At 45.5% G+C, this 20,458-nt stretch overlaps 2 protein-coding genes across 5 annotated transcripts in view; both read right to left on the bottom strand.

Annotated features, from left to right (window-relative positions):
• Positions 1-15,877, bottom strand: part of TLE6 (TLE family member 6, subcortical maternal complex member) — a 51,978-nt gene extending 36,101 nt beyond the window's left edge. The window contains exon 1 of the mRNA XM_061422727.1: positions 15,790-15,877. The gene's annotated coding sequence lies outside the window, so the exon portion shown is untranslated. The remainder of the gene's footprint in view (positions 1-15,789) is intronic.
• LOC133250910 (zinc finger protein 77-like) lies at positions 1,795-19,149 on the bottom strand. 4 transcript variants are annotated; one of them, XM_061422740.1, is made up of 5 exons: positions 19,061-19,149; positions 18,165-18,433; positions 5,436-5,562; positions 3,642-3,822; positions 1,795-3,224 (listed from the first exon to the last, which is right to left on the bottom strand). In XM_061422740.1, exons 2-5 carry the CDS (start codon positions 18,240-18,242, stop codon positions 2,129-2,131), a joined length of 1,482 nt encoding a protein of 493 aa, XP_061278724.1. In that variant the 5' UTR covers positions 18,243-18,433; positions 19,061-19,149; the 3' UTR covers positions 1,795-2,128. The 4 variants fall into 4 exon arrangements, with proteins under 4 accessions (XP_061278724.1, XP_061278725.1, XP_061278726.1 ...); XM_061422741.1 differs by having other exon boundaries at positions 18,165-18,428; positions 19,061-19,138; XM_061422742.1 differs by lacking the exon at positions 18,165-18,433 and having other exon boundaries at positions 19,061-19,148.
• Positions 19,150-20,458: the final 1,309 nt, after the last annotated feature.

A 20,458-nucleotide genomic window follows, 5' to 3' on the forward strand; every position in this document is an offset into this window, starting at 1 on the left:
TGCAACCAGGGAAGAGGTTTCCCACATCTGTGGCTGCTGTATTACATCTGCCATGATGGAGGAAGGAAACATCCCCTATTAGAGGAACAAGATGCTTCCCACAGAAATCATATAATTAGGAGACTCCTTGGACATGAAGAGGGCCACATGATATGAAAAAATTACTGAGGGATCTTCGGAAGCCTGAAGAAGTGGCCTGATGGACCCCAAAGAGCCACAGGAACATGCAGGGAATTGTGTGAACCTGAAAACCAAAGAGGACCCAGGATAAGGGGCCTTGTCCACACTGCTGAGCAGAGTCCACACTGCTGCCCAGCAGGTAACTAACATCAAACATGTGTCTGACTGGGGCTGTTCCACACAGGCAGAGCCAGAAGTGAGAAAGCAGTGCTGGAGCTCAGGCCACCAGGCTGCCCTGCAGCTCTGTCTCCTGATGGTACAGAAGAGCTGAGAATCATGGCTTCCTCACTTCTGCTCCAGACTTCATGCATCTTCCTCTTCTCAAGAACTTTAACTCAGAATCACTGATAGAAGGACTCTGGATATACAGTTTCCCACCATGAAATTAAAAGACACTTACTCCTTGGAAGGAAAGTTATGACCAACCTAGATAGCATATTCAAAAGCAGAGACATTACTTTGCCAACAAAGGTCTGTCTAGTCAAGGCTATGGTTTTTCCAGTGGTCATGTATGGATGTGAGAGTTGGACTGTGAAGAAAGCTGAGTGCTGAAGAATTGATGCTTTTGGACTGTAATGTTGGAGAAGACTCTTGAGAGTCCCTTGGACTGCAAGGAGATCCAACCAGTCCATTCTAAAGGAGATCAGTCCTGGGTGTTCTTTGGAAGGAATGATGCTAAAGCTGAAACTCCAGTACTTTGGCCACCTCATGCGAAGAGTTGACTCATTGGAAAAGACTCTGATGCTGGGAGGGATTGGGGGCAGGCGGAGAAGGGGATGACAAAGGATGAGATGGCTGGATGGCATCACCGACTTGATGGACGTGAGTTTGAGTGAACTCCGGGAGTTGGTGATGGACAGGGAGGCCTGGTGTGCTGCAATTCATGGGGTCACAGAGTCGGATACGACTGAGTGACTGAACTAAACTGAACTGAACCTTACCCAAGATGACAACACAGTTCAGTAGAATCATCTAGACAACAGCTTTCATCTCCATGCGAACAAGTCATTCTTCTTAACTCTGTGTTTTGTGTCCAATTTCTAACCAAGGTCAAGGACAATGAGCAGAGGCCAAATTACAAACATTACCAGGCAAGACAAAAGGTCTTTCAAGACCTTCCACAATTACTGACTACTGTGAGGAACACAGATATAGCATCCACTAGCAAAAAAGAAAGCAACTTCACTTTCACTTTTCACTTTCATGCATTGGAGAAGGAAATGGCAACCCACTCCAGTGTTCTTGCCTGGAGAATCCCAGGGATGGGGAAGCCTGGTGGGTTGCCGTCTATGGGGTTGCACGGAGTCGGACACGACTGAAGCAACTTAGCAGAAGCAGCAGCAGCAGCCAAAAAGAAACATGGAAGATATACCTTTCAGTATAAAGACTCCAGAGGAGGGTAAATACTGAGTCAGGAAATTCCAGTACCTATAACAGTGGATGAGAAAAGACTTCAACGATATTATGATCATATTATGATCACATACTATGAACATTTGGCAAAGTAAAGATCAAAAATATTTTCTTCTAAACTGATACCACATTAAAAAAAACACAAATCAAAAAAAAAAAAAAACTTTCATTCTGGGTCTATTGTAATGACATTGAGACATGTAGTATATAATTGTGTATTTAATGTCCAAGGTAACAAAACACAAGTAGTAAAGATGATGAGAACATAGAGGGATGATTACTATCTTAAGTGTTCAGATCAGCAACATGAACTAGAAATTAACACACTGGGATCCCTATTCAGGATGAGGCACTTTTAAGGAAAAACTATATTTATTTCCATTAAAAAAATTCATCCTACCCTGAGTTTTCAAGTACAAAATAAATGAAGTGCTGAAGGCTTTCCCTGCATTCTTTCCATTCATAATATTTCTCCCCCTTGACTGCTTCATTTATAAGGTTTTAAGGGAGAAGGCTTTCCCACCAATCTTTGTACTCAGAATTTCTCGCCAGTATGTGTCTTCATGTGTCTCTGCAGGGATATGAGACACCTGTAGGCTTTTTCACACTGCTGACATTCGTACGGTTTCTCTTCACTGTGAGTTATCATGTGTCCTTGCAAAGATCTTGGATACCTGAAGGCTTTCCCACACTGCTGGCACTGATAAGGCTTCTCTTCACTGTGTGTTTTCATGTGTTCTCGAAGGGACGAAGAAGTGATGAATGCTTTCCTGCATTCTGTACATTCATAGGGTTTTACTCCACTGTGTGTTTTCACGTGTTTTCTGAAGTACTTAGGACAACTGTAGGATTTCCCACAATCATTACACACATAAGGCTTCTCTCCTGTGTGTATCCTCACGTGTCCTTGCAGGGATTTGAGATAGGGAAAAGCTTTGCCACACTGCTTACATTCATAGGGCTTTTCTCCACTGTGTGTTCGCATGTGTTCCCGAAGGTAAGTGCACCAGCTGAAAGCCTTGCCACACTGCTTACACTCATAGGGCTTCTCTCCAGTGTGCATTCGGACATGTTCTCGGAAGTGTGAGATGCCAGTAAAAGCTTTCCCACATTCTTTGCACTTATAGGGTTTCTCTCCAGTGTGAGTTCTCACGTGCCGTTTAAGTTGGCAATAATAACTGAAAGATTTCCCACACACATCACACACATAGATTTTCTGGCCATATTGACCTCTCTTATGTCCCTGAAAAGTGAGAGCTTTTCCAGATTTTTTACAGTCTAAGGAATGTTTACTACTGTGACTCTTCACGGATCTCTTAGATGCTCGCCCATCATCTTGACATTTATCAGGTTTCTCTACAAAGTCTGTTTCCCCAGCAGGGCTGAGGCACAAGACACAACTGCAGGTTTGTCCACATTCCTCACATGTATAAGGTTTTTGCCCAATGTGGGACTTTTGCTGATTCTTCTTCAAAGAATGATCCCTGAAGGCTTTTCCACATGTAATGCATTGATGAGGCTGAATTTTAGTCTGATAACTCTCATGCACAGTAAGATCTATAATCCTGTTCGGCGTTTTTAGAGATTGATGATCTTCTTTACCTTCACAGAGACTTTCCACCAAATGATTTCTGGTCAAAACAGGAAGTGAATTATTAGGGATTAATGATTTGTTTATGGTTATTCATTATTATTTTGACTATATATCTGTGATTTTCAATGAATGGGCATGTTTTCAGCACTCTCTGCAACATGACGAAGTGCAACAAAGGTTAATGCTCTGGCTGAGGGCTCAAAGACAGCCATAACTTTCAGTGTTTTTTACATGAGGTTTTCTAATCATCATTTCCTACTGAATTAAGTTTCTGATGCTCAGTATCTATAGCACACTTATAAAAGTATTGTTTGTAAAATTTCTGAGTACACAATTGTTTATTAGCTAACTTTACAATTGTTTAGCTAAGTTTACACCTTTCTTTACCATCACATGAGTCTAACACTCTGCTGAGATCCCTCATCCCCCTTCTCCCTGTGGGAGTGCCACTCACCTCACACGCCTCTCCTGAGTTAGATGCTGATCTCGCAGGTTATGAAATGCCCAGTTTTCTCCCAAAACAGACCTAGAATCATTTCTTGTGAATCTTACAACTTCCCGTTCAATGCATAGTCCAGTCTCCAAGATATCCCACTGAGGACTTGATACACTGACCTTAACTTGAGGGCAAGAACCTGCAATAATTGGAAGCATAATTAAATCATTGGGAAAGAAATGGTGGGGGAAAGGAAAGAGACCATATCTAGATTTCTTTCCATAGACTCATTCAAAAATGTAAAATAATTGTATAAAGGAAGAAAGGAGATGTGTGATATTGTGATCTATCAGACACACACACACACACACACACACACACACACACACACATATTTGGTTACTGAGATGACCAACATGTACTTTTCAAACTGGGTCCTTATTCACAGTTTCCTGCTCAGGGATCTCAAAACCCTTGGAATTTCCTGAGCAATACAAACAACAGAATAATATGTGGTCTCTTGTGCTCATTTCCAGAAAATGCTTCAGGATAAGAAAGGTGAAATAGGTTTCCTATGATTCATAACAAGCCTTTTCCATCCCAATTGAGTTTATATTAATGAAAGAAAGTGTTGCAAAGAACCTGAGTATGGGGACTAATTGCCAATAAAGATAACCACGTGATTAAATACTTGAAACTTTCAGTCCCACCCATATCCCTCAACACCCCCAAAACCTCTGGGGGTGGGGGAGCAGCTAGAGATCAAATCAACTGGCAATGGCTGGTGACTTCATCAACCATGCCTATGTAATGAAGGTATGAAAAAAAGGTTTGGAGAGCTTCTGGGTTGGTGAACACATAGAGATATGGTGAGACTGGCACCTGGAGAAGCAGGGAAACTCCTTTTCAAATCTAGATGCATTTCTTACATCTAGCTGTTCCTGAATTATATCCTTTAATAATGAACCTGTGATCTAGTAAGAAGCATGTTTCTCTGAGTTCTGTGAGCTATATTAATATATTAACTGAACCCAAGGAGAGAGTGATGGCCATCATAGGGAAAATGAGTCAAAATGGCAGTCTGTTCACTAATAAGTACCTCACAGAAGTAAAGTAGAAAGGAACTGGGCAAAATGCACTTTCCCAAATGATCCCTTTGTCAGAGGAGCTCCAAAAAGACTTCAAGTGGACAAGAATGGATGAAAACTCCAAGAAGGAAGCCAAGTTAATAACACCTATCACCTTCTCAGAGACCTGAGTTGTGCTCCTAACGGGTACATCCAAATATCCCTCCCTGACCCAGAGCATGCTCCTCCCGAGCAGGTGTGCTCCCTGGTGATCACAGGTACAGAGGCCCTGGATGAAGTCTATGGACCCAGCTGCCCCTGGGAGGTGGGACAGAGTGCAGCTGCCAAAATGCTCCTAGAGAATGCTTCTCATGGGGAGGGTGGAGGACAGGTTAAGTGTAGGTTTAACTGCAGCAAGATCATCTCAAATGTGTACTGATCACAGGATAATTTTCACAGGGTGAAATCCATTATGCTTCTCTCATTGGCCCAAGGTGACAATGGAGACCATGCTCACAGTTGTGAAATTAGGGAGCCTCAGGATTCTGATCAAGAGTAATAAAAATCAATTCAGTATAGTAACACTGTCATGGAAAAGCTATCTACTTTAGGTAGGTTTTAAAAAGGTGGGGACCATGTTTGCCATTTTTTTCAAAATACTCCCATCCTCATCACTCATAAGAAAGGACATTGTAAGAAGTAATTGTTCGCTAAAGACTTAGTGCAGGGAGGAAGCCGTCCTCACCCACAGTGGCCAGGTTCCTGCAGGTCTCCAGCATCACATCTCTGTAGAGCTTCCTCTGAGCAGGGTCCAACAGTTCCCACTCCTCCAGGGTGAAGTTCACAGCCACGTCTTCAAAGACCACTGAGTCCTGAAACAGCCACATGTTCTGTGTCAGCGAGACTCCTCCTTCACCCCCAAGTGGGAAGGATGGGGAGGCCAACAGGCGGGAACTGGACTCAGTTCCTAGGACTCCTGAGCTCATACTCTTGCAGGCAGTGATCACATGCCAGCAAATCTAATGCAGGTTCCTCAGTGATGGTGAGTGCTGGACACTGAAGCAAAGTGTAACTGATAAACACACACATAATGAAAAAGAACTGTTTTTAATGAAACAGAGCAGATCATGAGGCTGGACAAGTACTGAAAATGAAATCATTATTCAGATGACTTGGAAATGGATATGGGGCCTGCTTGTAAGTTATTTCCTTGATTCTCCAAGAATAGGAGCATACTGTCAGGAGGTTGTGGACAGATTTTCCAGGACCGCTGCATCTGAACAACTTTCAATTTGACTGAAACAGCATATAAAAGCCTGGTCTGGTCCCCTCACATCTGACAGAAACATACACACAACGCTCTGCCAGGATGAAGTGGACACCAAGGGCACAGACACAGGTCAGGGTCCAGGGCCTGGGACACCCGTGGAGTTAATGTCGGGTTAAGAGGAGGCCTGGCTCCTGAGGGATTGGTCAAGCCAGCAGGGTCTGTCTGAAAAATAACCAAGTGCCCAGAGTACAAGAAAGATGCCCCACAAAGAAGAGCTGCAGAAGATCTGATGGCAACAGAGTTGAAGGTAACTTGAACAGAAAGAAAAAAAAACCACCTAATTATTGTCTTTAGGACAACATAGGCTGACACCACACCCCTGAAATACAAAGCAAATGATTATTTTTATAAATTAGAATTTTAATCAAAGATATATTCTGGAAATCTAAATGATAAAATTCCTACTATATCAGCTACAAACACAAGGCTACCTCACCTTGGGCTGCAACTTGGGTTTGCTAATCAAACTCCTGAAAATGTGGACTACTTGGGAGTTTGTTAGCAGTCCTAGGGTTAGGACTCAGCGCTTTCACTGCCTGGTTGCCCAGTTGGCTCCCTAGTCAGGAAACTAAGATCCCACAAGCTGTGCAGTGTGGCCAAAGGAAAAAAAAAAGGGACATTAGTCATCAAGGAAATGCAAATAAAAACCACAGATACTTCTTCATACCCACTAGGAGAGCTGTAAGACAGACAAGCAAGTGTTGGTGAGGATGTGAGGAACTTGGAACCCTCAACCACTGCTGGAGAGAAGGTAAAATAGCGAAGCCACTTTGAAAACAGTCCAGCAAATCCTGAAGATTATTAACACAGCACCATATAACAGCAATTGCACTCTAGCTATCTAACTACCCAAGAGAGGCAAAAGGAAAACACCAACCCAAAAACGAATACACACAGACACCCACAAACATGAGTTGTGACAGCCAAAATGTGGGAATAACTCAGAAGGTCATCAACTGACTTGGATAAACACATTCAGTCTAATCTCACAATGGAATATTACTGGCAACAAGAGGAAGGAAATACTGATCCATAGCAAAAAAATCAATGAACTTTAAAAACATTATCAGAATTCACAAATGCCCACTGGCAGTATCATATCATTGCAGACTGCAAACTCACAAAAACAAATCTCAATGTATTTTGATCAAGCGAAACAAGCAAATGAAATGTAAATGTTTAAACAGATCCTTTAAAAATATAATCAACTTTTAAAAGCTGAGAGGGTGGGGAGCAGGGACATGTTGGTGTGTGTCTGCAGGAGTACAAGCCTTGGAACCTGGACAGCTGGGTGTGAATCTGAAAGAACCTGTGAGTGGCAGCAAGGTCCGTGTACCTGTGTGTTGCATGGATATGTGGGTCTGGGGGTGAGCAAGCACCTGCATGCATTTGACTGAGAACATCAGTGTCTGAGAACATCTGTGGCAGTATTGTGGGCCACTGGGCGTGTTTGCGTAGGCATCAGGTGGCACACACCTGATTGTGATTTGCAGGGTTCACTTGTTCGCTCAGTTCTTATCTGCATGCATCTGTGCTCAGTGGTGTTTGATTCTTTGCAACTCCATGGACTGTAGCCCGCCAGACTCCCCTACCCATGGAATTCTCCAGGCATGAATACTGGAGTGGGTTGCCATTCTCTTCTCCAAGGAATCTTCCTGACCCAGGAATCAAACCCAATTCTCCTGCATTGCAAACAGATTCTTTACCACCTGAGCCACCAGGTTCTTACCTACTGAGCACTTAAGCCTAAGGAGCTGGACATATAGAAGTGGACAAGGCAGGCCAAGCACCCTGCCTTCCTGGAGCTTGCCTTCCAGCAGGAAGACAGACCATAAACAACACTATAAATGTTATCTGGCTATGCTAGATAAATGGGATAGAAAAGGAGAGCAGGGTGAGAGACAGAGAGCTGGGGGCAGGGTGCAGGTTAAGAAGCGTATTGGTTTTGTGTCCAAGTGTTCATCTGAGAGTGGTGTCTGAGTGTATGTGTGTCCCAGGAGCAGAAGGCTGCCATCTGGCCCTCAGCCCAAGTGTCCCCCCGACATCCATGTGCCCTACTTGGCACCTCCATCCCAGGCAGCCCTCCCCACTGCCCCATGAGCTCCCCAAATGAGTGAGAGTCCCAGCATGAGCCATCCAGCCCATTCTCTCAATGCCACCCAGCCCAGACACCCTTGCCTTCCCCACATCTCAGTCTCACTTGGCCCCCTCCTTACCCCACCCAGCACTGCATCAGGGCTACCACTGGTAGTGTAATGGGTAGAAGGCTAGAGACTGTCAAAATGGCACTGGGGTAATAACCTAAAACAACAGGGCTAGACTCATGCCACAGGGGGAAAAATTTTTTTTAATTAAAACTAAAAACTGATTGTTACTAATACTAGTTTTCTTTCTCAATTATGTCTATAAAAATGTTTTAGTGGATAAATTCCAAAACATTTAATGACAATAGTAGAAAGAAAGAAATGGAGAGATGAGCCATATCCACAGAGAGACTATGATGTCACCTTCTCCCAAACATTTAAGAATTTTATGAAGGTACCATTCCAGTGCACAACAAGGTTTCTCTTAGGATTGGTTTGTTCTGCTTTGTTTGACTTAAAAACCACTTCTAAAAACTGAAATAAAAGACGAATTTCTAAAGACAACCAAGATTTTCTATGGAGTAAGGTGGTGGGATGTTTCCTAATGCACATTAAAACATTTTAAACTACAGCGATTATGACAGGATGGCATTAACAGAGGGATGAATAGATATACCTATGGAAAAAATCACAATGCACAGAAACAGGCCCAGCTGGATCTATGCCAGGACACGTGCTGCTGGGAGGGGGCTACTGATACATGGGGCAGCAGCCACTGGCTATCTCCAGGGGAGTAAGAAATCTTTTCTCTTATGACTACATGTGCAATAACCAATTCACTGTGGACTTAACTGTGAAAGAACAAAGTAGGACACTCTGTGAGACACTACAGGGAAACACATTTATGACTTGAGCGTAGGATGAGTTTTCTTATATATGGAAAAAAGAGTAAGCTACAAAAGACGAGATGGATAAATTCAATCCAAGTCTATTAAAGTTAAGAATTACCCAGAATTGGGGTGGGGCTGGGAGGGAGGTTCAAGAGGGAGGGAATATATGTATATTTATGGCTGATCCACTTTCTTGTAAGGCAGAAAGCAACACAACATTGTAAAGCAATTATTCTCCAATTAACAATGAATTTTAAAAAGTACAAAATCGAAAGAAATGATAACTCACAATCTAGGAGAACATATTTGCCATACCTAGAAATGAAAAAAGATGAATGTCCACAGTATGTAAATAAAACATAAGAAATCAGTAGACATACAAATGAGTTCAAGGTGAGGAAACTATTTCACAGAAAATGAATTACCCATTGAAATAAATGCTCACCACCAATGGTTATCAGTAAAAACCAATTTACAATCACAAGCAGACCCCATTTCATACAAATGGACACAAAAGATGAACAAAATTAAGTTGGATTCTCCAAGTACTAGGAATGGCATGGAATAAACACTCAACTCCAGTCACCCCTCTGCACTTCCTAGTATTTCTAACTTATCCATAATCTACAATCCCAATTTTTCTCCTAGATATAAAATATTTATACCTTGCACTTAGAGTTGGGAGACAAAAACGAGAATAACAGCACTGCTGACAAATCAAAAATAAATGTGAGGGACTTCCCTGGTGGGGTAGTGGCTAAAACTCCATGCTCCCAATGCAGGGGACCTGGGTTCGAGCCCTGGTCAGGGAACTAGGTCCCATGTACCGCAACTAGGAGTTCACATGCTGCAACTAAAGACCCCATGAGCTGCCAAATAAGTTTTTTTTTTTTTTTTTAATGTGAGACAACCCAAGCCCCACGAGGACTGGATGGAGGAGTTAAATGGGGAGGCCCTTCCTCTGACATGAGCACGTTTGAAACAAACGGACTGAGAACCACAGATAAGCCTTCTGTGTGCCGCTACTGGTGTGGAACTGGTCACCTTCACTTACTACAAATGCAGCAGAAGCAAAACCAAATAAAACACCGCTGATGATGAGGGACACCTGCAAAGCTGCAAAGAATAAAAAAAGATCAGGACAATCATCATCCAGGGGGCTGACTGCTGGGAGGTGCTATCAACCAACCAATGAATAAAAACCTACACCTCAAATACAACCAACAGACACCAACAGCAAAATCACACAGGGAATTATCTGGCAAGGATTTTAAAGCTACAGAAAATACTTCAATGAGTAATTACAAACACACTTGAAACAAATAAAAAATTGAAAGTCTCAGCAAAGAAATAAAAGCTACAAAGAAGAACCAAATGGAAAATTTAGAACTGAAATACAGTAACTGAACTAAAAAACTGGATGGTTTAAAATTCAGCATGAATATGACAGAGAAAAGAATCAATCAACTTGAAGGTAGGACATCAGAATTCAACCAATCTGATTTAAGGGATTAAATATGATAGAGTACCTGAAGAACTAAGGATAACACAGTACAGGAGGCAGTGATCAAAACCATCCCCAAGAAAAAGAAAGGCAAAGAGGCAGCATGGTTGTCTTAGGAGGCCTTAGAAATAGCTGAGAAAAGAGCAGCGAAAGGCAAAGAAGAAAAGAAAAGATATACCCATCAGAATGCAGAGTACCAAAGAATAGCAAGGAGAAAGTCTTCCTAAGTGAACAATGCAAAGAAACAGAGGAAAACAACAGAATGGGAAAGACTAGAGATCTCTTCAAGAAAAAGAGATACCAAAGAATATTTCATGCAAAGATGGGCACCATTAAGGACAGAAACGGTACAGACCTAACAGAAGCAGAAGATATTAAGAAGAGGAGCCAAGAATACACAGAAGAACTATACAAAAAAGATCTTAATGACCGGGATAATCATAGTGGTGTGATTACTCACCCAGAGCCAGACATCCTGGAATGTGAAGTCAAGTGGGCCTTAGGAAGCATCACTACAAACAAAGCTAGTGGAGGTGATGGAATTCCAGCTGAGCTATTTCAAATCCTAAAAGATGATGCTGTTAAAGTGCTGAACTCAATATGCCAGCAAATTCGGAAAACTCAACAGGGGCCACAGGACTGGAGAAGGTCAGTTTTCATTCCAATCCCAAAGGAGGGAATGCCAAAGAATGTTCAAATTACTGCACAGTTGTACTCATTTCACAAGCTAGCAAGGTCATGCTCAAAATCCTTTAAGCTAGGCTGGCTTCAACAGTATGTGAACCAAGAACCTCCAGATAAACAAGCTGGATTTAGAAAAGGCAGAGGAACCAGAGATCAAATTGCCAATATCTGCTGGATCATAGAAAAAGCAAGAGAGTTCCAAAAACACATCTACTTCTGTTTCACTGACTACACCAAAGCCTTTGATTGTGTGGATCACAACAAACTGGAAAATTCTTAAAGAGATGGGAATACCAGACCACCTTACCTGCCTCCTGAGAAACCTGTATGCAGGTCAAGAAGCAACAGAACCAGACATGGAACAACAGACTGGTTCAAAATTGGGAAAGGTGTATGTCAAAAGCTGTATATTGTCACCCTTTTATTTAACTTACATACAGAGTACATCACACCAAGTGCCAGGCTGCATGAAGCACAAGCTGGAATCAAGATTGCCGGGAGAAATATCAATAACTTCAGATATGCAGATGACACCACCCTTATAGCAGGAAGTGAAGAGGAACTAAAGAGCCTCTCAATGAAGATGAAAGAGGAAAATGAAAAAGCTGACTTAAAACAACATTCAAAAAACTAAGATCATGGCATCTGGTCCCATCACTTCATGGCAAATAGATAGGAAGACAATGGAAACAGTGACAGGCTTTATTTTCTTGGGCTCCAAAATCACTGCAGATGGTGATTGCCACCACGAAATTAAAAGACCCTTGCTCCTTGGGAGAAAAGCTACAACAAACCTATACAGTGTATTAAAAAGCAGAGACATTACTTTGCCAACAAAAGTCCTTCTAGTCAAAGCTAAGGTTTTCCCAGTAGTCATGTACAGATGTGAGTTGGACCATAAATAAGGTTGAGCGCCAAAGAACAGATGCTTTTGAACTGTGGTGTTGGAGAAGGCTTTTGAGAGTCCCCTTGGGCTGCAAGGAGATCAAACCAGTCAATCCTAAAGGAAATCAAATCTGAATATCCATTGGAAGGACTAATGCTAAAGCTGAAGCTCCAATACTTTGGCCACCTGATGCAAAGAGTTGACTCACTGGAAGACTCTGATGCTGGGAAAGACTGAAGGCAGGAGGAGAAGGGGATGACAGAGGATGAGATGGTTGGATGGCATCACCTACTCAATAATCATGAGTTTGAGCAAACTCCAGGAGATGGTGAAGGACAGGGAACCCTGGTGTGCTGCAGTCCATGGGGTCACAAAGAGTCGGACATGACCGAGCAACTGAACAACAACAACAATCTGAACAGCAGAGAGAAAATAGACAAAAAATAAATGACAAGTGTCTTAGAGACCCGTGGGACAAACACAAAACATTAGTATCACTGGAGTCCCAGAAAGAAAGGAAAAGAGAATACAATAGGAAATTAACAATAGATTTAAAGGACTTCCCTGGTGGTCCAGAGGTTAAGAATCCATTTGCCAATGAAGGGGACATGGGTTTGATCCCTTGTCTGGGAAGATCCCACAAGCCTAGGGGCAACTATACCCGTGAGCCACAATGACTGAGCCTGCACTCTAGAGTCTGGGAACCACAAGAGAAGCCTCTGCTCACTGCAACTAGAGAAAGCCCAAACATAGCAATGAAGACTCAGCACAGCTCCAAAATAAGTAAATAGTTCTTAAAAAAAACTGTACACACACATAAGCAAGTGTATCTGAAAAAAACAAAACCCTACACCTTCACATAATGGAAGAAAAATATCTTAACATACTTGTACAATGAGCCACAGGGCAGAAGACTCTTATCAAGGAAACAAAAGGGAAGAGCAGCCAAGTGTGAGTCGCTCAGATCAGCAGCCTGCTGCCCATGGTGCACAGGAGACCCCAAGTCAGAAGGTCAAAGCTATGTGAACTGGGGATCAAGGGGTGCCCCCAGGGCAGAGGGAGGGACTGAGCTTTCCCATGGAGGTAAAACAAGCCCCCTCCTCTGAGCTTCAATTTTCACCAGGAGGAAACCCTCAAGTTCATCCACCGTCTCTCAGCAACAGTTGAACCCAAGGAGACTTCACCATGTCCGACCATCACACTCACTCAGGGCGCACACCTCACAATCCACCAACTCCCTGGATGAGGCCCAAAGCAAAGGTCAGGAAACAGCCAGCCTTAGGGGACACATCACCCCCAGCACTTCTGCAGGTAGATCCCCTCCCCCACTCTCCTGCCATTAACAGCTCCTTCTGTGGTGGTTCTATGGTTCAAGGCCACGCATGTGGGGAAGGGCACCAGCAAGACCCCAGGGCACCTTCCTTCCCCTCGTTCCCAGGCTCAGCTTGTCCCCAACCCCAGGGGATGCACCGGTTTTGGGTCATTTACAGGAGACATGATGCCCCATCTCCGTGTGTGAATGAGGATCTGCAAAATTGCTGCTTCCTCCTGTGTTCCTGGATAACGCAGGGGAGGAAATTTTAGGGCAGGTTTCTGGTTCAAGAAACTGGTTACTGCTCATCCCTTTGAGAAGACAGGCCTCAGTTCACTAACTCCTCGTAACAACAAGCTGTGACTCATCTAAAAAGAAGTGAGCAAGTCCCCATAGCACAGGTCACTGTTTCCAGAATTTGTGTCTGCTGACTAATAACAGGAAGTGGACCAGCACCAGACACCCTTCACAGAAGAGTTGCTAAGATTCTTAAGAATCTTTTTCATTCACATCTCCACCCACTTCACATGAAGGGGTGGGAATGCCTGCATTTCCGGCAATTCTAATGGAGGACAGAACATTCCCTTCTCCCCAGAGGCATCTCTAGTTAAGTCCCAAAGACCCAGGAGAACCTGAGCCTTCAGGAAAGAGCAGAGACCTGAGATGTTACCACCGTCACTGAGGAGAAGCCAGGCAAGAAGAATTCAGTATTCTACACCTGCTGAAACCAGAAGCTGGAGGAAGGGAAGTTACTCGTGCTGAGCTGGACCAGAGGAGGCTGCTCCCCCATGTCAGGGGACAATGCTGAACCCTCTGTGAGCTCTGTGCTCCTGGAAACATGTATGGAAGGTGAAAGGACCCCTCACACTTCGGTGTTCTGGAAAATTGGAAGCTGCAAGAAACTGCCCCACTTGATTCAGAAAAGACTCACATGGAGACCCTTTGTTTATTCAGGGCAAGGCCAGATACTGCCCCCCAACCCCAAAGCCCCATTTCCGCCTCATTGTGATTAGGGGACCTGCTTGCCCCAATGACCACGCAGAACAGGTGCTTGTTGGCCAAACTGTGGTTCAACCCCTCGACTTCTCCCTGAACTTTGGCCTGCTTCACCCCAGCCAGCACACAGATCCCCAGCGACAGGCTGGCCTCAGGGATCTATGGTCCAAGCACCACGCCTGGCCCTTCCTGGTTCTGGTCACTCCTCTCTGTAAAAGGAAAACTCTCCTTGCCCAGCTCTTGAGACACTTGCAGATCTTAGGGTCACGTGTCCTCTCTCCTGCAGGGCCCCCTGTGTCTGGTGGAACAGATCCTTCTCCCTCTGGAATAACTCATTTGAATAAAGGTCTCTTGTTAGAAGGTTAGGGTTGTTTCAATGCCACAGTCTTGACCAAGTGTTCTCAATGGCTCCTGTGAAAATTAAGAAAGTGAAAACTACCTAAAAAGAATCAAGAGTGGAGCCAGAAGGGAGAGCCTCACCCAGTACCACTTGATATCAATTAGAGGAAGAAATGTGGACTGCGGACCCCAAGAGAAAAATGGAAAACAAGAATCATCAATTACAGCACCCAACAGAAAAACATGTACATGCACTGCATCTTCTCAAGAAACTGGCTACCTCAGCAACTAGCCAATGAGAAAAATTGAATTCTCCATTTTCTCCATGGATTTTATTACACCAATACAACCCCTCCCAATTCCCTCCTTTCTCCACAATACATAAGTTTGTTGGACATGCTTATAGCTTTTGCTATACCTCGTCTGTCCCTAATTGCAATTTTTTGTTGTTCCCCAATAAATCCATTTTTCCTAGTAAGTAATTGTTATTTTTAAGATCAACATCCATTTTTTTTACCCAAACTTTACTCCAAGCTTCTCTTCCCAAATGCCCCTGACTCTGGGTTACTCCCCACTACAACTACCAAACTGAGGAACACTGAGCGGCAGAACAAGTCCCCCCTGACCTGGGCCGAGGATGCCCTGACCACAGGACCTCTGATTCTGTCAATGAGCCTTCCTCACACAGAAAAGTACTTTTCCGTGTGGTTGGCGACGCTGGCACATCCCTGAGATCCGAGCCTCGGCGCTCTGGCAACAGAATTTGCAATAGAGTCTCTCTGACCAACTGTGGACTTGACTTCATCTGTCAGGTCCCGGGAAGGACCCCAGAACCCGACCACCCGCTCCGGACGTTGCCTCGTCCTCATCCAGACATCCAACAGGCCAAGGACGCGGTCGGAACTCACGAGACTCCACATCGCGGTCGGGGGCCGGAGACTCGAATTGGGACCCGGGAGCCCCACGAGCACCGGACAGGAGGCCGGCACGCGAAACGAAGTGGACGGTGGAGACTACCGTCCGGCCAGTTCGAACCAGCCCCAGCCAGTCTCAGCGCCAGCCCCACGCACTCACCATTTGAGCCTCTCACCCCGCATTCAGGTGGCTCTCTCCGTGACCCTGCAGCCCAATGGCTCAGGCAGGTCAGAGCGACAGCGAGGGGACACCAAGTGTCCCGCGAGGTAGGTGCGATGGGACGCCCTGGCAGCTGACAGCGACGTCACCACGTCAGCGAACGTGCCCTCCCCCGTCCCTGATTGGATGTGCCTCTGGGAACACCCCCTCCCGGGCCTTGATTGACAACTGGTGAAGGACTAGATTGTGAGGGACAGGCCGGCTGGAGGCCACGTGGCCAAGCAGGGCGGAAGTACCGGTAGTCGGCTTCAGCCCTTTACTGCCTGGCTTAATTATGTTCCAGGAGACTTGGCAGCGCCGGTGAACTCCAAGCCGAACCTACCCTTGGCCAGACGGACACAGCAGCAGTTCACAGGTTGCAGTCCCCTTTTCCAGAACATAAAAGTGCCACTCAGTTCCTTTCAGTGCTCCCTGTCCAGGGCTATCCCCAAAGTCCAGGAGCCAGGACAGGACGAGACAGGTGTGAAAGGAAAAATAAAATGGAGTCAGTATTACTGAGGTAGCGCTATAAACTGGAGCCAGGAGGCCACTGAAGAACTGGGGTTTAGGCAGGAATCAGTCCAGATGGAATGTGAACTTTTCACTACTTACTGCTTTAATGCAGGCATCCAGAACATTTGCCCAGTGGTTCAGAAAGTCAAGATACTTAAACGGACCCTTCCCCTAAATAACTCATGACAGCTTGTCTCTCAAGGACAAATATTTGGTTCCCTGTGTCAGTGTCTACCATAATTCATTCCAGGCAACTTTAACAGCCCTGTGGCTTTTCCTTTAATAAGCCTGATACTCTTTCTCCTCTCTACAACACTCTTTCAGTTTTACACTGTTGATGAAAAATTAACAGTGAATCGAATAGAGAAGATAAAGAGAATTTTATTTAAGCCAACCTGAGGATTATAACCCAGGAGATAAGTTTCTTATAAAACTCTGAGGACTGTCCCACTTACTAAAAGTCTAAGGCAGTCATATACCTTTTTTTTTCTGGTCGCTCTCTGCTGCTTATGGGACCTTAGGTTCCCCAAACCAGGGATGAACCTGAGTGCCCTGCATTAAAAGGTGGATTATTAACCACTGGACTTCCAAAGAAGGCCTACTGCTACTGCTGCTGCTAAGTCACTTCAGTCGTGTCCGACTCTGTGCGACCCCATAGACTGCAGCCCACCAGGCTCCCCCGTCCCTGGGATTCTCCAGGCAAGAACACTAAGTCATATACATTTCTGAGACAAAGGAACATACATCAAAATGACACAATGACATTTCTCATAAAGTTCACCAGAAATACACAGTCTAAATCTGCAGGAGATCAGCCTGACCCCTGACAGGATTAGGAAAGGAATATTATCTTGGAGTTACACTGCTGGTGGGAGAAGGAGGAATACTTAAAAAAAAATCTTTCTTGTGGAGCAGACACTCCTGCCTTTGAGAAGGTCTGCTGGTTAATGGAGCCACACAAATCAACACTAGGAAGAGCCCAATATGCTTACATTTTCTTGTCTTGCCTCAAAAACATAAATAGTATTCCATCAACTCAAATCCATGTCCCCCCGAACTGCAATTCTTAAGACCCCAAATAAAACTCTTTTTTCTTTGCAGACTCAATACTGATTGCTGTTCTACACGAGACAGGAGGGCATTAGGACCTCCTGAGGCAGAAATCAACTTGTGGGGAAAGTCACTGTGGATCAGTTCCCAGAGTACAAGATACTCTGTGATGCTCCCTGCAGGTATGCAGAGGCCAGCCCCACTTTGACATTTTACCTTTGGCACTAGAAGGTCCGTAGTCCCACACATTTGGGCTTGACCAAGTTCTCTGTGTCCCATTTCTTACCCCACATTAGGACACTCCTCCCCACAGGTCCCTGAATGTTGGGTCGCCCCCATATCTGAGCAACACTGAGGTTCAGAACAAGTCCCTAGTCAGCTTCTTCAGAGAACAGGAGCCCTATCCAGTCCAGCCATGTGGGAAAACATTCTCCAGATGTCTTTGCAAAACCATGAGAAAAAATAACAGGAAACAGCAATAAAAAATAACCAGAGTACATGGGCTGATTGGCTGGGGTCAGAGTGACCTGCTTGAGCAGATGGAGAGAGAGGAGTGCGGACTTAGCAATGCCCGGTCAGCGCAAGTCAGAAAGCTGCTTGCACACGCACTGATTGTTTCTCTGATGTTCCTGCGGGGATCTTTGCTCCCAGCCATATGGTGGCCTTTGTACAGAAAATAACATCGAAGTTCAAAAGAAAAACATTAACTGGGGACATGACTGGGAACATGCGAAACTTATGTTATCTTAAAAAAACAGATACTTTCTGCATACCAAGACGCTCGATAAAAGTGATGCAGCATTGAATGTCGGGGCTCTTGATCCTCGAGATCTTGAGTTCTCCGGTGCCATCTTTCTTTCTATTCTGTCTGTGTTTTCTTATGCCCTGTGGGCACCCGTCTCTCGCTCTATGTTGCTGAGCTGGACTCAGCACAGCCACGCTGGTCTCGTAATCCATGCGCCTCACTCTCCCAACTTCCCTCCTGGTCCCCCTCCTCTCATTGAAGACGAAAGCCCTTTGCGGTGTGCTTGGAGCTTCTGCCCTATTGCAACAGTGTTTCTTTATCATACAGTCTCCTCGACTAGTCTGGACTTGACTTTATCTGTGAGGTTCAGGGAGGATCACCCCCGCCCCCGCCTCCCTTTGAGTCTAACGGCCCGTTGGAAGCCGTTCTGTCCTCCCTCCGACGCCCACGGGACCACAGGCTGTGTCCGGACGCCCTGGACCCCGCGCAATAACAGGACAAAGGGCCATGTCCCCAGCCCACGGTAGAGATGGGGAACTCTGGTCGGGACCCCGGGATAAGATGCCAGGTCCCCGCCGACCCCCACTCCGAAGGGGGAAATGGGTCGGGACCCAGAACAGGACGTCGGGTTCCTTCCTTGCGGGACCCCTGGACAGGACGCTGGGTCCCCACCCCGCAACCAAGGGAGAACTTGTGTCGGGACGCTCAACAGGACGTCAGGACCCCACCTTGAAGCCGAGAAGGAGACTCGGGTCGAGACCCCGGGACAGGACTCTGGGTCCCCACCCGCGGCCGAGGAGGGAACTCGGGCTGGAACCCCGTGGGTGTGACGCGGGGAGACCCTGGCCAGCCGTCATTTTCGGCAAGTTCCGGTCCGTCCAAACAGGAACTTTTCTCTCTTAGGGCCCTGAGCCATGCACTCACCATCTTCTCCTCGTTCCGGGTTCTCCAAAGAGTGCCCTGCGACCTCGGTTAGTGAGAGCGACTGAGACAGGACACCAGATAATGCCGGGACTAGATCACACCAGTGCTAGAAAGGCTGAGAGAAACTTCCCGGGGCTGGAAGCGCACCCGTAGCGTGCCCTGATTGGACGGCTTTCCAGGGCCCGCGCTCTGATTGGGCGTTAATTCTTCCCCGCCCCCGCCTTGATGGACAGTTCTCCTGGTCCCATCCTATCCTGATTCTGGTTGTCTGGACTCCGCCCAGCCGCTGCTAATTGGGCAGTTCAACCAGACCCCTCCCTTGCCCCGAGTGACAGGCCACAGAGACACGCTTGGCTGATCTGCCCACCTGGGACTTGGGCTGCGCGCTCAGCCAGTTCTGGGGGAAGGCGAACCCCATGATGTCCGCTCCGCGGTTCCCCTGTGTCCTTCTCCTGCATCTGGAAGTCGAGACTCAGGTTCCCTGCAGATTGCTCCGTTCACAGAATGTGGACGAGAAAATACGGGTCATAGCGCTTTGTTGATGGAAATAAAATTAAATGAATAAACGCATTTACTTAAGCCAAACTGAAGACCATAGCGCTTAAGACAGCCTCTCAGATCTCAGAGGAATTGCTCAGAAGCACGGTTTTTAGCACAGATTCCTCTCTTGTCAGAACATAATACATCAAACAAGTCAGGGCAACATTCTTACAAGATTTCAAAAAGCAAATAGTCTTATCATTGAAGGAGGACCAGCATTGATGCCTCAGGAAGGGAGGCAGCTAATCTTCATTAAAAAAAAAAAAAGTATTGTTGTATTTTTATTTTTGTGCTAGGTCTTCCTTGGAGTTTGCAGGTTTTCTCTAGTTGCCGCGAGTGGAGTCTACTCTCGAGTTGCAGTTCGAGGGCTTCTCATTGCAGTGGCATCTCTTGTTTAGTGTGGGTTCTAGGGCACTCTGGCTTATTAATTATGGCCCCTGGGCTTAGTTGCCCCTGGGCATGCCGGATCTTCCCAGACAGGGGACTGAACCTGTGTCCTCTGCATTACAAGGCAGAGTCTTAACCACTGGACCACCAGGGAAGCCCCTAATCTTTATTTTTAAAACACATTTTACTTTTGGTCAGTGGGTGCTTTAATAATTTAAAGTAGATGGACAATGCACGTTCAATAGGCCACAAACAGATTGTTGTAGCATAAAATTCGACTTAAATCGGGCTTCCCTGATGGCTCAGATGGTAAAGAATCCACCTGCAAAACCGGAGATCAGAGTTCGATCCCTAGAGCAGGGAAAGGCTACCCAATCCAGAATTCCAGAGGCAGAAGCCTGGTGGACTATAGTCCACGGGGTCGCAGGGAGTTGGACAGGACTGAGCAATTAACACTTTCATTTTCGACTT

Source organism: Bos javanicus, chromosome 7 (genome assembly GCF_032452875.1).
Source record: "Bos javanicus breed banteng chromosome 7, ARS-OSU_banteng_1.0, whole genome shotgun sequence".
NCBI lineage: Eukaryota > Metazoa > Chordata > Mammalia > Artiodactyla > Bovidae > Bos > Bos javanicus.